The 13,451-nt window shown below is 47.3% G+C and overlaps 1 protein-coding gene across 3 annotated transcripts in view; it reads left to right on the forward strand.

Moving 5' to 3' along the window:
* RBBP6 (RB binding protein 6, ubiquitin ligase) overlaps window positions 1-13,451 on the forward strand; it is a 726,265-nt gene that overhangs the window by 334,875 nt on the left and 377,939 nt on the right. For all 3 annotated transcript variants that reach the window (XM_069647373.1, XM_069647374.1, XM_069647376.1), the window contains one exon: window positions 7,221-7,827. In XM_069647373.1, coding sequence (XP_069503474.1) covers window positions 7,221-7,827 — 607 coding nt within the window. The remainder of the gene's footprint in view (window positions 1-7,220; window positions 7,828-13,451) is intronic.

Genomic DNA, 13,451 nt, shown 5'->3' on the forward strand with positions numbered 1-13,451 from the left:
GCCCTCGACACCTTTCGAGGCAGTGGTGTCGGAGGGGCCCCGTGGCATGGGGGTAGCCCCTAGAAAGGCTCTGGCTAAGGTCAGACATAGCTTTGGTCCCCAGGTGTCACCTCACTGAACAACTCCTTACCTCACCCACCACCCCGTTCCCAGCACAAGACACACCAAGTCCACACACCTGACACTCCCGTGACGATTCCTCGGCCTTTCCGTGCCTGTCGGTCCCTGCGCACACTCGTGTGTGGCAGGGGCTGACAGTTTGATTTAGAAAGATCGCTCTGTGTGGTCATGGAGCGGACTTTCTAAATCAATCTTTTTTTTGCTTTTGGTCTAGTGAAAACTGTTTTCAGTTAGTATTGATCAGAGACGAGAATCCGACCGGTGATATTCAGTCTTCTCCTGGCTTCTGAAAAGGGCGCCAAAACCACCGAGCCACATCCAGCCGCAAATAAACTCTTGCGTGGTGCCTTCCCCGTTGATACCTCCTGCACAATCCTTTCCAGTGTCCTGTCTTCATGACAAGAAATTCTTTGACCAGGTTTTTGGCTGCAGATCCTGAAGTCTCCCCGCTACAAACTCTTCTTCTGTGCTGAGGTATGGTGTTGGCTAGGGTATTTACTTACCTTAAGCTTTTGCGATTCCTGTGTAGCTTTGGGATGTTTCTTGTGATTGGGTGCTGGGGGGCTCTCATCCAGTTCACCCAAGCCCAATGCTGGAATCCTCCTAGGGTGTATTCTCAGAGGTCCCTGGACCCTTTCAACCTCTGTAAAGTGACATACTTACATGTTTTAACAGTTTTCCTTAGGAACTCTGACTTTTGCTGCTTCTGTGACTATCCTGAACTGCCTGTTGGACATTAGAGACCTAGTGACCCCCGCCCTTCTGCCACTGAGAACATGCATGCTCCAAGAATAGGGAAATACTTCTAAGGATTGGGCCTGTTGCCTAGAAAAGAAAACAAGTATTTAAGTGTACTTACTTGTGAAAGAGTTGGTTGGTTGCTGTCATTCTGAGAATGTGCAGTTACTAAAGTTCTTACTTACCTTGAATGTATTCTGCCATTCTGAAAAGTATATGTAAGGTTATTTTACTCAACTGTGAATTGGTTGTGCCTCTTGCCCAAAAGTAATGCTGTTGGCTTCACATTACTATTTCTTTTAAGATCACTGTAAATGTTCACCAACTGGGTCTTGCTTCCCCGGACCTGCTATATAGCCTGTCTAGAATAAGTCTGCCTTGGATTTTACTTACCTTGAATAGCTGTGCGCAGTTCTTCAGAGTTTCATTTTAGGTTTTACCTACCTTGGCAAGAATTGATGTAGTAACCCTGTGGGAGACTACACAGCCCTTGTCCTCTTGGTATTAGGTAACCCACCTATTGGTATATGTCTGTAGTGCATAGGTTGGTAGTTTGAGCAGCCAGACTTGTCTCAAGAGGGGTAAATGTGAGCTGTAGAGCTGTAGCAATGAAATCCTCCAATACAAGTATCCAAATAACACTTACACTCAAGGTTTCTAGTTAAAATAATTATTTAACGGTCGTTTATAAATAAGCGTTCTTTAAAAAGGGCAATATAGGTAGCAATCCAATGCACTTTAAAATACTTTCTCAGAATCAGCAGAAAGCAAGGTGATGCTCTTTAGAGATGCTTCATACACACTTCCTACACCCTGAGGTAACTTCACTAATTAGGACAGTAATGGCATTAATATATCACTTGTACACTCTTGTAAATTCTGAGGGTTGTAGAAAGGAAAGGTTAATGGAAGGAAAAAGATTAAACTGGTTCTCCGAGTATGTGAGCACTTTAAATCTTCCAATGATGTCTAGATAACCTTTCCCAGCAATATTAGTTTAAAACCAATGCATCGCCTATGAGGGACAGTAAGAATCAAAGTCAAATGGAATAGAAGAGTCTGCAGGGAGCCAGGACAGCCAAAGTCAATTGGAGCAAAGTCTGTGGCCCTTCTTGGATAGAAAGTCTTACACAAAGTTAGAGAGTGAGTTTGAAGAAAAATCACTGTATGGTCACAAGCTATTACACTTGCGAAATTTAGAGCTTAAATCAACTTTTGAAAAACAGCTTCTGCAAGTCTCAACTGAGAAGAGCAAGCTACAAACACTGAGGTAAGTACCCCAAGTCGGAACATTACCTTTGGTCAGAAGGGGGTCCAGCTGGCTTCTGTCTGGTTGCAGATCCTGCGTTCTTGGGCCTCGGTCATGGGGCCAAGAGGGAGGCCATCTGCTGATTCCTGTGGCAGCAATTCTAGGGTCGGCGGCATCTACTGGCTCGTATCGGATCAGCAGCACTTTGCGGTTTCATCGCTCTGTAAATGGCACCACTGTGGATCTTGCACACCGGTTGGGCTTCCTTCACTCCTTGAGTCCTACACTCTGGTGAGGTGACTCGAGCTCTGGTCGTCCTGCTTCTGGATGGTCCTGCGGAGACTCCTGGAGCTTTTGGCCGGCTTACAGACGTTGCACTCGACTATGTATTTCTCGGCCACTGGCACTTGGTACCTGCAGCAGCAAAGTACAGCAAGTTGGGGAAGGTCTTCAAGCAACGTTCGTCTCTGGGTTAGCTGGTCCCACTAACCCAAGGGAAGAAATTGTCCCTTTTGGATCTTGTCCTTCCGGGAAAAAAAGATTTTTGGCACAGCAGCCAGCAGCAGGGCTGCACCAGGCAGTTCAACAGTCCAGGAGGATGCAGCAATCTTCGTTCACGGTGTCTTCGGGATCTCCTTCACAGTGATCGGCTGTCTTCAGTCCCCAAACTCTCGCCTTTTAAGCAGGTTTCTCCCATTCATGCACAGCCTGGCCGTCACACAGCAGGGTGGCTGTCCTGCAGACAGCCAGTGAAGGCTGGCACCTTAGCATGCACGTGTCCCAATAGACCGAATAAAGTACACCCCCCACTAGGGAATGAGACCAGGGGAGTAATTGCAAGGAAACCAAAATGTATAAGTAAATAAATGCAAGCAAAGAACTCTGCTGCCTGAGAGCACTCTGCCAACAGATACATGGGCAGCATATTAAAAAGGCACCACGCGTCATAGATGAGGTCATGCAGAAGGGACAATCTAACAAAGATGATTGGTTAGGCACACATACCACTTTCAGCTCCATAGGGGATGCCTGGGTTCCATTGATTACTGTCTCCATCAGTCACAGTACACATGGTCAGCTGGACTCATCCTTGCAGGGTGAAGGTCGGGCGAAGTTCACAGAGGTGATGTAGAGCTGTCTGACTAAGCTAAATAACAAAACTTGGCATGCAACTTTGCTGGATTTTGAGGACTTGATTTTTTTTTTTTACAGGGAGAGAGTGTGAGCCTTTTTTCTCCACTCTCTCATGTATTTTGATGTGTGTTTTACTCTTGTGTTCTTTGATTGTGGAGTTTTAGACAACTCCATAGGCATCATCTTTTCATGTGCGTCACACAGCACCCTCAGTGCAGTGACACAGGGAAGCCTTTCAGGTTGTCCCAAGGTTTAAATACCTTCTCTGGGATAAACGACACTCTACCATAGAAAGTAAAGTGAAATTGACTTTACTAGTCTTTCCAAATTCCTAGACCCAGCACCCACTATCTTACAATAGAGTGCTGGAGGGGTAACTTAGTATCCCCTATGTCTAGAAACTCATGTAGCAGTCAAATGCTACCCTTTCCTCTAGAAATGGCTGGTGGCAGTGGTTTTACAACGAACTACCATGATTTTTCCCGACCGCAAACACCGGTAGTGTTAATTCGCGGGAGCCATGTTTTTCAATATGGCTTCTGAGCCTCCTTTATTATAACGAGTCCCGGTCTTCTTTTTCCGCCATTTCTTTTTGGAAAGGTCCTTCTAGAGTTTCTCTGCGTGCCAAACCAGTTTTGGTCCCTTTTTACCTACGCCTTGGGTGGGCTTTAGGACTGAAGACCGCCTCTGGCGCCTGAGTGTCTGGGGGAGGCAAGAAGTGAGAGAGGTGCCCGAAACTCCCTGTGCTTAGTCGCCTAGGAGACCTGAATGCACTCTGGCGTGATTGGTTGGCGGACTGTCTGGCAAGGACAGCCACCCTGCTGGGTGAGTGGCAGCTAGGCTGGAATGAATGGGATAAATCCTCCCTCTTGTCCCCACGACAGAGGCTCAGGAACAGCGAGATCTCCAGGAACTGCCAGGAACAGACGTCTTCAGCTGCATCTTTTTCTTCATTGTAAGGTACTGTGAAAACCCGACCGATAGAACTTATCTTTCACTGTGAAAGTGCTTGAAACGTTGGCAACTTGCAGGCCTAGTCAGCTTGTGACCCAACCTATGAATCTTTCTTTTACTAACTACTTTTGAGAACTTTAGCAAAGACTTTTCCGTTAACTACCAGAACTGCTTTATCCTATACAAGACTTTATCCCATTGACTTTGGCCTAACCTATTGCATTGAATCAACTCATCTGGTGAACTCAAACTATTTGCACTGTTTTAGAGTAACTGTAATATTCGTTTTATTAACTTATGCCTTTTTGCTCCTACTTCAAATGCTCTGAATGCCATTTTGCTCCTCCTTCAAAGTAGTTTAAATGCCTCAGAATCTGATATTGTGAAGTACTGAAGTATATTTTTGTAGTGAATGTTTTATAACTGACTGTGAAATAAATTGATAAGTGTTTTACCAAGAAACCTTGAGTATAAGAGTCTCTTTGAGTACTTGTAATTATAGACCTCTGTGTTACACCCTTACAGCTTACATTACCTCTTCAGATAAGCCTGGCTGCTCCACAACGCTACCACAAAACTGTGGTACAAACTTATACCAAAGGTTGGTTTTGCTTACACCTGTAGTCTTAGTTGTGTCCCAAAGGGTACTGCATACAAACTCTGCCTAACACAAACCCAGTGAAAAAATGAATGCTAAGTAAGATGAAAGATAAATGATTATTAATTTGTCAAGGAATTTTCATCAATGAAACGCCTATCAAAGCATTTATTTCAATTTTGAAAAATTGAGAAAAGTAAAAATCAAAACAAAATATTGAATCACCAAAAAACTAATATTGGACCTGTAATACTGGTTAATTGTGTTTGCTCTGTTGAGGTGGCTCAGACTCGGTCAGTCCTGCTTCCTGGGAGTCTGGAGGATCTTCCTGGAGCTCTTGGCCAACTTAAAAGCAACTCAAACAATCTGGTGTTCCTCTCCCTGCCTCCTTGGTTCCAGAAGCAGCAGTGGAAATACAACCACCTTCGAGAGGATGTCCAGACGGGCTTACTTTGGAGTTGATTGGTTTCGCCAACTCAAGGGGAGAAGTCGTCCTTGCAGGGTTTCTCTAGTCAAGGTGAATTCGGAGCTTAAGCACAGCAGCAGGGCTTCACCGGGCAAACCAACACTCCAGGAGTTGTAACAGGCGTCTCTTCCATGTTCTTCGGATTCCTTCGTCCAGTGTTTGACTATGCCTTCCAAGCCAAAAAGCCTCACCTTTTATGCAGGTTTCTCCCATTCATTCCAGCCTAGCTGTCAGTCACCCAGCCGGCCAATGACCTAAGAGTGCATTCCTGTCTCCTAGTAGACTAAGCACAGGGAGTTTTGGGCATCTCCCTCTCTTCCTGCCCCTGCCAGACACCCTGGAGCCAGAGGTGGGCTTCACTCATCCGGCCAAAGACAAAGGGACCAAACCTGGTTTGGCACGCAGAGTAATCTCAAGAAGGACCTTTCCGCAAAGAAATGGCCCAAAAAGACCACCGGGCCATTTTGACAAACGCAGCCCGCTGTAAAAGCACGCCATGGTAGTTAGTAAACCACTGCCACCAGCCATTCATAGAGGAACGGTTCACATTAAAATGTTACAGGAGGAACTAGACAAAGGGGATACTAGGTAACCCCTCCAGCACCCTATTGTAAGATAATATGTGCTGGGTCTAGAAAGTTACAAAATGTAAGTAGCCTTTTTCACTTCACTGCTCTTGGAAACAGTAGTTTATCCAAGAGAAGGTGTTTAAACCTTTGGTAAATCTGAAAGACTTCCCTGTGCCACTGTGACATAATTTAAAATATGCCGCCTATGGAGTTTGTCAGACTCCACAACCAAAGAAACCGTGTTCAAATCATTGAAAAAAATACATGAGTGGGAAAAAGGGTCTCACTCTCGCCAGGTAAAAAATTAGTCCTCAAAATCCCGCAAAGGTGCTGGGGGGGGGTCTCTAAGGTAGAGAGGAATTAGCACATTTCTGAGAATTCTCCCTAACTCGCAGGAACGGAGTACGAAGGCAGGGAAAGAAAAGGACGCCATGTCGCCCTCCTAGACTGCTACGCTTTTGTGCAAGGGAATCGGATGTGGGCCGAAAGGGTCCACGGAACACCCCATGGTGGGGTGACAAACCAACCTCAAAGCCCTGGGAGGATAGCTCAGCGGCAACGTGTTCGCCTTGGAAGCAAGACGACACGCAGCAATACAGGCTCGATCCCCGTGGCCGTGCTTAGAAACCTCTGGGTATTTAAGCGCGTTATAAATACGCAACTAAGGGAAAAAATTCTTCCTGTAACAGTGTCTCGATGCCCGTGGGTTGTGTGAGCGCTTTAAAAAATACAAAATAAATAAAGAGGGTGAGGCAAACCTCAAGGTGGGGTGAGAGACGGACCCTGAGGCGGGGGGGGGGTGGGTAAGGGGGTGAGCGACCAACTCCGAGGCTGGGGCAGGTGAGAGGCAGAACCAGAGCTGGTGTTGGAGGTTCGGGGGGTGTTGATAGACGGACCGAAGTTCGAGGGGGTGTGAGACGGATCCTGATGTGGGAGGTGGGGCTGCTAAACTAATCATGTAAATGGACCATTTTGAAGATTGCATTGAAATTAATTTGAGGGAATTGATCATTTTGAAAGTTTTGGCAGAAATATTTTTCTAAACCTAAATGAAGATTGGATCTTCCTATGTGTGAACTGTATTCCTATATGTAAAGGTTATCAAGTATTGCCTAGTATTTGTGCTTTCTACCACCATTGGAAACTATAGACGTGCAAAAGAGTATATAATTGATTAGGTAGTCCTGTTACACACCTCAAGCCCTGGCTCAGTTGTCTAATTTGTTTTTCAAAACATATATCTTTGAAAGATAGCATTGGAGAACTACCGTTAGGTAAGTAATGTTTTATTGTTGCATCTCATACCATGAATTTAACATTCACTCTCTACTAGTGCTGTAATCTGTTCCTTGCACTCAAGCCTCACCTTTTACTGTTTTTTTGTTCCAACAGAGCAGATAATGCAATACAGAATACACCTGCTCCAGTGGCTCCAACAGTCTCCATCACGTCCACATCCTGCCCTATTGTTTCCAGCAGTAGTGGAGGCAGCAGCAGGGACATGGTTGGCAGCAGCAGAGACATGGTTGGCAGCAGCAGAGACCTGGTTGGCAACATCAGGGACATGGTTGGCAGCAGTATGGACCTCATTGGCAGCAGCAGGGATCTCAGCAGCATCAATCTTGTTGGTGGCAGCCAGGATGTTGTTGGTGGAAGCCGGGATCTTGGCAGCAGCCGGGACCATGTTATCAGCGGGAGGGACTTCGTTGGTAGTGCCAGGGACCATTTTAGTGGCAGGGATCTTGTGGGCAGAGACAGAGACCATGCTGGGGGCGGCAGAGACCATGCTGGGGGCGGCAGAGACCATGCTGGGGGCGGCAGAGACCGTGCTGGGGGCGGCAGAGACCGTGCTGGGGGCGGCAGAGACCGTGCTGGGGGCGGCAGAGACCGTGCTGGGGGCGGCAGAGACCGCGCTGTGGGCGGCAGAGACCACATTGGCGGCGGCAGAGACCACATTGGCGGCGGCAGAGACCACGGCCGGGACATTATGGAAGAGAAGGTAAGATCATTTAATCTGGTTATTCAGATGCCTGAAAATGTTAATTCTTACATCATTTAATCTTTCTGGGATTCACACAGCATAGGCTAGTCCTGTTTGTCCAGGTTCGTAATCCAAATTTTACATAGCCTGAATTGCATATGGTCCTTTCTACAATGGTGTGGCAGCATAAAAAACAATCCCCTCCAGAGGTTCTCAAAGATGGAAAATTATACTTTTAATTGTTCAGGATTCATTCTAAATCTTCCAGCCGTTGCTCTTCGGTTTTGCAAAGATAACTTTAAAGTACTTCTTTTTATTTAGGAAATCCACATTTTGTGACTGAATTGCCAGAGCCAACCGACATTTTAAGTCTTTTTGGTATTGTCTGAGACTCCCTTGCTTGCGCTCAGAGGACATGTCAAATCTGCAGCCTAGATTTTTCTGGAGTGTCTCCCCTTCCTAAATTATGGGGGTGCTTTCAAATTTCAAGAAAAAGACTTAGTAAAATTCTCTGGCAAAATCATAGGCTGACAATCGTTTTCTATACTCCTCATGAATTGTCTACCCTGATCAAAATAGGAACTGGGGAATCTGCAATTTTGTCTTCCCCGGCCAGGAAAGATGGTGCTTTTTATTTTTTTGTGAGCAAGTTTCTTTCCTCAACATCTTTGTGGAAAAGACCTTTCATCCCCTCCAGGCTCAAGGAAAGATCTCTTAGAAAAATCTTTTCTACCTTGTAATTGAAAAGAAAGGGGAAGGTAAACTGTCATCAAGGCCTTATCAGAGAAGTGAACCTGGCAGTGCCCCTGAGAGACCAGTGTGGAAGTCAAACAATGTTTTCTTTCAAGTTATGATTAGGCAAAAGGCTTATACACGTTTGCTTGCAAGAGAAACTGACAACACCCTATCATTAACCGCCCCCTTCGGCCCCCCTCCAGATCTGCTCCTTTTATTAGTTTTTGGAAGCTCAACCCCAAACCTTCAAGAAATACTAAGTGGGCTTTCCGGCACGCTATTCCTGCCTCGCGCTTGACCATAGGATTTCATTGTCCCGAGGGACTACTAGTCAACCCTTAATGTTCATGTTCACCAGATGTCACATCTTGGAGTTCTTCTGTGTGAAAATGACAGCCCTTACATAATTCTGATTAAATCCTCCTCTGGCGAAGGACTTATTGCATCCAGCACTTGATATTATTCCTATGCTGATGCAAAATCCATTGTCCGGTTCAGACCGGTGTGATTCACTGGCTCAACTGTTGGCAACCTTGTCACCTGAGGCAGGCCAAATATCCATGCTGAGCAATTTTGGGTGCATATGCACAGTCCAGATTATAAAATCCAGCAATGCCTTATGCCATTAGGGGTAGATGGGTGACCTTACCAACGTCTGCTAAGATTTAAAAGATACCAATAAAACATTTGGGTTATGGGTACAAGGTAGATGTCCTGATGGGCAGACATTTATTTGTTTTTTTTCCCCCCCAGGTCCTACTGCTTCACTTCACAATCTTTCCCCATTCCCCATAATCATATTTTCTGATGTTTGTTAATCTGCTTAGAATCACATGCTGTGCATAGGTCCGACATCCAGTGGTCACTGCAGATTATTGCATTTTGTTTTTCGTAGTCGAAAAGGGGACGTCGACAAGGCGTGTCTGTAACACTATCCCTATAGTGACGTGCGTTGTACCCACAATCCCTCACGCGTCGAGGTCCCTCAGATTGTTTTTTTCCGCCCAGTTTCTGGTCGCCTTTCGCGGAGCTCCTAGAGAGACATTGCTATACTTACCACGGACCTCGGTCCTTTTGTCATAACTTAATATACTGGTAACAATCCCTCCCCCTCGACGTTAGCTGTGAAGCTGTTTCTCCGCCGAACTATTTTCGACGGAGAGGAAGAGCGGAGGAGATCCTTCGGCGCTGCCGAACACGTGGCCTGGCCTCGACGGCCAACTTACAGTAGGGAGAGTGGGGGTTAGAACTTTGTCTCTTCTCTTTGAGAATGTCTTTCTTTCTCCCTTTTCTTTCCCTTGGGGTTGTTATCGCCAGCTATTATTGCCTCAGCTATGGAGAGGACACCATTTAAGTTTTGCCCACGCTGCAGGGGCAAATATACTTGGAAAGATAAGCACAAGCTCTGTAATCGTTGCTTACCCCTCGATCACATAGAGAACAGCTGCGCAGCCTGCAAGCTCTTAAAACCCAGGACTCTTAAAGAACGTAGGGTTAAGAGGTGGGCGGACTACGCGATGTCGAAGTCAGTTTCCTCACCCGCTGCCGCTGTTACTGAAAGTGACGAGGAGTGCGATAACTCGACGTCCGTTACGGAAGTCATGAACCCCCAGAAGGAGCGCTCCCGCTCCTCGTCGTCCGTCCCCGGCCCCGACGGGCTCGGCTCACGCCCTGCTTATGGGGATGAACACCCCGGCGACAAGGACGCACACAAACCCCATAAGGCTAAACACACTACCCACGGCTCTTCTTCGTCGAGAACGAAGGATCCATCAGCGCCGAAGGGGACGCAGGGCACTCCGGCGTCTACCGCAGACCGTAAAGGTCACAAGCCCCACCCGCAAACGCAGCCGCGACCAGCGATTGGGCTTCCATCTAACACGGGCGCTACCCCAAAAACATCCGACGCAACGCTCCATAGAGCGACCGTCGAGGTACAACGCGCAACGCACACAACGTCGACACCAAAGCCCTCGACGGACAAAATCGTGGCCGAGAGCCTAGCGAGAATTGTCGCCGAAGACGAACGTACGCGGACGACGAAACAAACGTCGAATACCGCGTCGAAAAAACACAAAAGTAGCCAGGATCTGCCCCTTTCTCCAAAGGACGCTTCCGAACTACCTGAAGGCTTTTCAGAAGGAGACGGGAACCTCTCGTCGACGTTGTGGGAGCGTTCGAAACGATTCGACGGCGAAAACACTAATTTCCCCCCTCTAGACTATTCAGGGGTACCCCATGAGACCCTTGAAAGACTCCATTCTTGCATGGAGAAAATGGAAAGGTTTCTAGGAAACCAAGACCCACCCACTCACAAAAGACAAAGAGAATGGCCACAGGATGACCCTAGAGTCAAGATTCCTAGGCTGGTTGATCTCACTGAGGAGGAGCAATACCTCCAAGAAGAAGAGTGTTTGGGTGGAGAAGAAGAGGTAGAACTTGAGGAAGAGGGGTTCGAAGAAGATCCTTACACCACTGCTACAGGGTTTGAAGAGGATACAGCTACCTCGCAGCCCTGGCATTCACCGTCAGTGCAGCCTTGGCAATCCCCATCAGTACATTCAGACCCTGATGCCTTTCTCCCTTCTCCTCTCAAAGATTCACATGGGAACTCCTCTCCCATAGATGACCAACCTTCCCTCAATGCACTATTGCGCAAGGCAGCAGCGCATTTTGAGATTGATACAGGGGAAACTCTTCCAGACATTGACTTTGTAGAAAAAGTCATCAAAGAAAAAGCCCCTGTTAGCCAATCTATTCCACTTTTGGCTTCTATTAAAAGAAGAATTTCTCCTTCCCTTACTAACCCAGCTTTAGTAAGAGGGGTCAACCCTAGAATAGAAAAGCTTTTCAGCCCTTCATCCTCTGACCCTTTATACATCAGAGGACACTCTATTCCGGACTCCCTTGTGGTTACCAACACAAGAAAAAGAGCAGGGGTGCCACTATCCACTAGTGAAGCACCTCCAGACAAAGAAGGCAAAAAACTCTACGCACTGGGGAAGAGAATCACGACCTCCGCCGCCTTCTCTACTAGAATTGCTAATAACAACTCACTTTTAGCTAGCTACGCAGATGCACAGTGGAACAAGCTGCGCAGCGAAGCAGAGGAAGCACCTGAACCTCTGCGTTCTCGCCTGCTAGCTATAATATCAGAGGGCACACTGGTAAACCAGGGCATCGTTAAAAACTCCCTAGATGCCGCTGAGACGGCTGGCCGCTCCCTAGTGCAGGGAATACTTCTCAAGCGCCACGTTTGGCTACGTAAACCCATTGAACAGACGCATCTGTTTGGAAAAGCAGTAGATGAGGCCCTAGAACATGCTAAAAAAGAGTTTGATACCATCAAGACTCTTGATCAAATTTCTAGGCCCCCTAACAGGCGAGGCTATGGTAATAAACGCTCCTTTCGTGGCCAAAGACAGCAGCAGAACCAACAACAACAATATTACTCTGGCTCCAACTGGCCCACCAACCAGGGTAACACCCAGTTCACTCAAAGAGGCCAACGCCGTGGCAAAGGAAGAGGTCGTGGCTCCAGCCCCAGAGGTTCCACGCCCAATACCAGCAAATGACCCGAAAATTCGGGTCCCCTCACATGCATCACCGGTCGGGGGCCGGCTAACATCGTTCCTTTCAGCATGGGAGGGAATCACGTCAGACCGTTGGGTATTATCCACCATAGCCCACGGATACTGCATCGAGTTCAACGGTTCCCCGAAGTACAAACCCCCACGGAACCGGCGCATGACACCGCAACACCTCTCCATTCTTCTTCAAGAGGTGGAAGAACTACTGAAAAAAGAAGCTATAGAGCCCGTCCCCCTATCACAGGTAACAGAAGGTATTTATTCAGTGTACTTCCTTGTACCCAAAAAGGACTTAACCATGCGCCCTGTATTAGATCTGCGCCCAGCGAACATTTTTGTCAAACCCGAAAAGTTTCGTATGGTGACCTTACAGGAGGTAATCCCACTGTTATCACAAGGGGATTACATGACAACACTGGACATGAAAGATGCATACTTTCATATTTTAATGTTGACATCGCACAGAAAATACCTCAGGTTCAAAATAGAGGACAAACACTACCAGTTCAGAGTACTACCCTTCGGGATAGCATCTGCACCAAGGGTATTCACGAAGGTACTGGCAGTGGCAGCGGCCCACCTGCGCAGATTATCCATCCCGGTATACCCTTACCTCGACGACTGGCTCATAACAGGGGATTCTTACGAAACATGCTTCTCCAATACCCAAAAGACCGTAGACCTCTTGTCCCAACTGGGCTTCTCCATCAACGAAAAGAAGTCAAGCTTAGACCCCAGCCAAACCAAACAATTCCTAGGGGCTCTAATTCGAACAAGGGACGGCCATGCGCTTGCTAGGGATGATGGCGTCATGTATTTATTTGGTACCTCACGCGCGCCTGCGCATGCGCCCAATGCAAGAGTGGCTCTACAGCCAGTGGTGTCAGGCCAGCGGACAATGGGACGATCTAGTGGTGGTCTCGCAGGCCTTGGTTCTCTCGCTACGGTGGTGGACAAAAGAAAACCTGTTATTAGGGAAAACTTTTGCCACACCCGCAGTGGAAGCCACTCTAACCACAGACGCATCCCTTACAGGATGGGGGGCTCACCTATCCCATCAAACGGCACACGGAGTGTGGACTCCGAGTTTAGCATCCAAGCATATAAACCTGCTGGAACTACTAGCGGTGTTCAAAGCACTGAAAGCCTTTCAGGAACACTTACAAGGAAAGACAGTGATGGTCCTCACAGACAGCACCACAGCCATGTACTACCTCAACAAGCAAGGGGGCACTCACTCTCCAGGACTGTCCAAGCTGTCCCAGAATATATGGAAGTGGGCTCTCAAACACAACATGTTCCTACTAGCACAACATG

The sequence above is a fragment of the Ambystoma mexicanum genome, chromosome 2q (genome assembly GCF_040938575.1).
Source record: "Ambystoma mexicanum isolate Mex_15411 chromosome 2q, UKY_AmexF1_1, whole genome shotgun sequence".
In the NCBI taxonomy this organism is placed as follows: Eukaryota; Metazoa; Chordata; class Amphibia; order Caudata; family Ambystomatidae; genus Ambystoma; species Ambystoma mexicanum.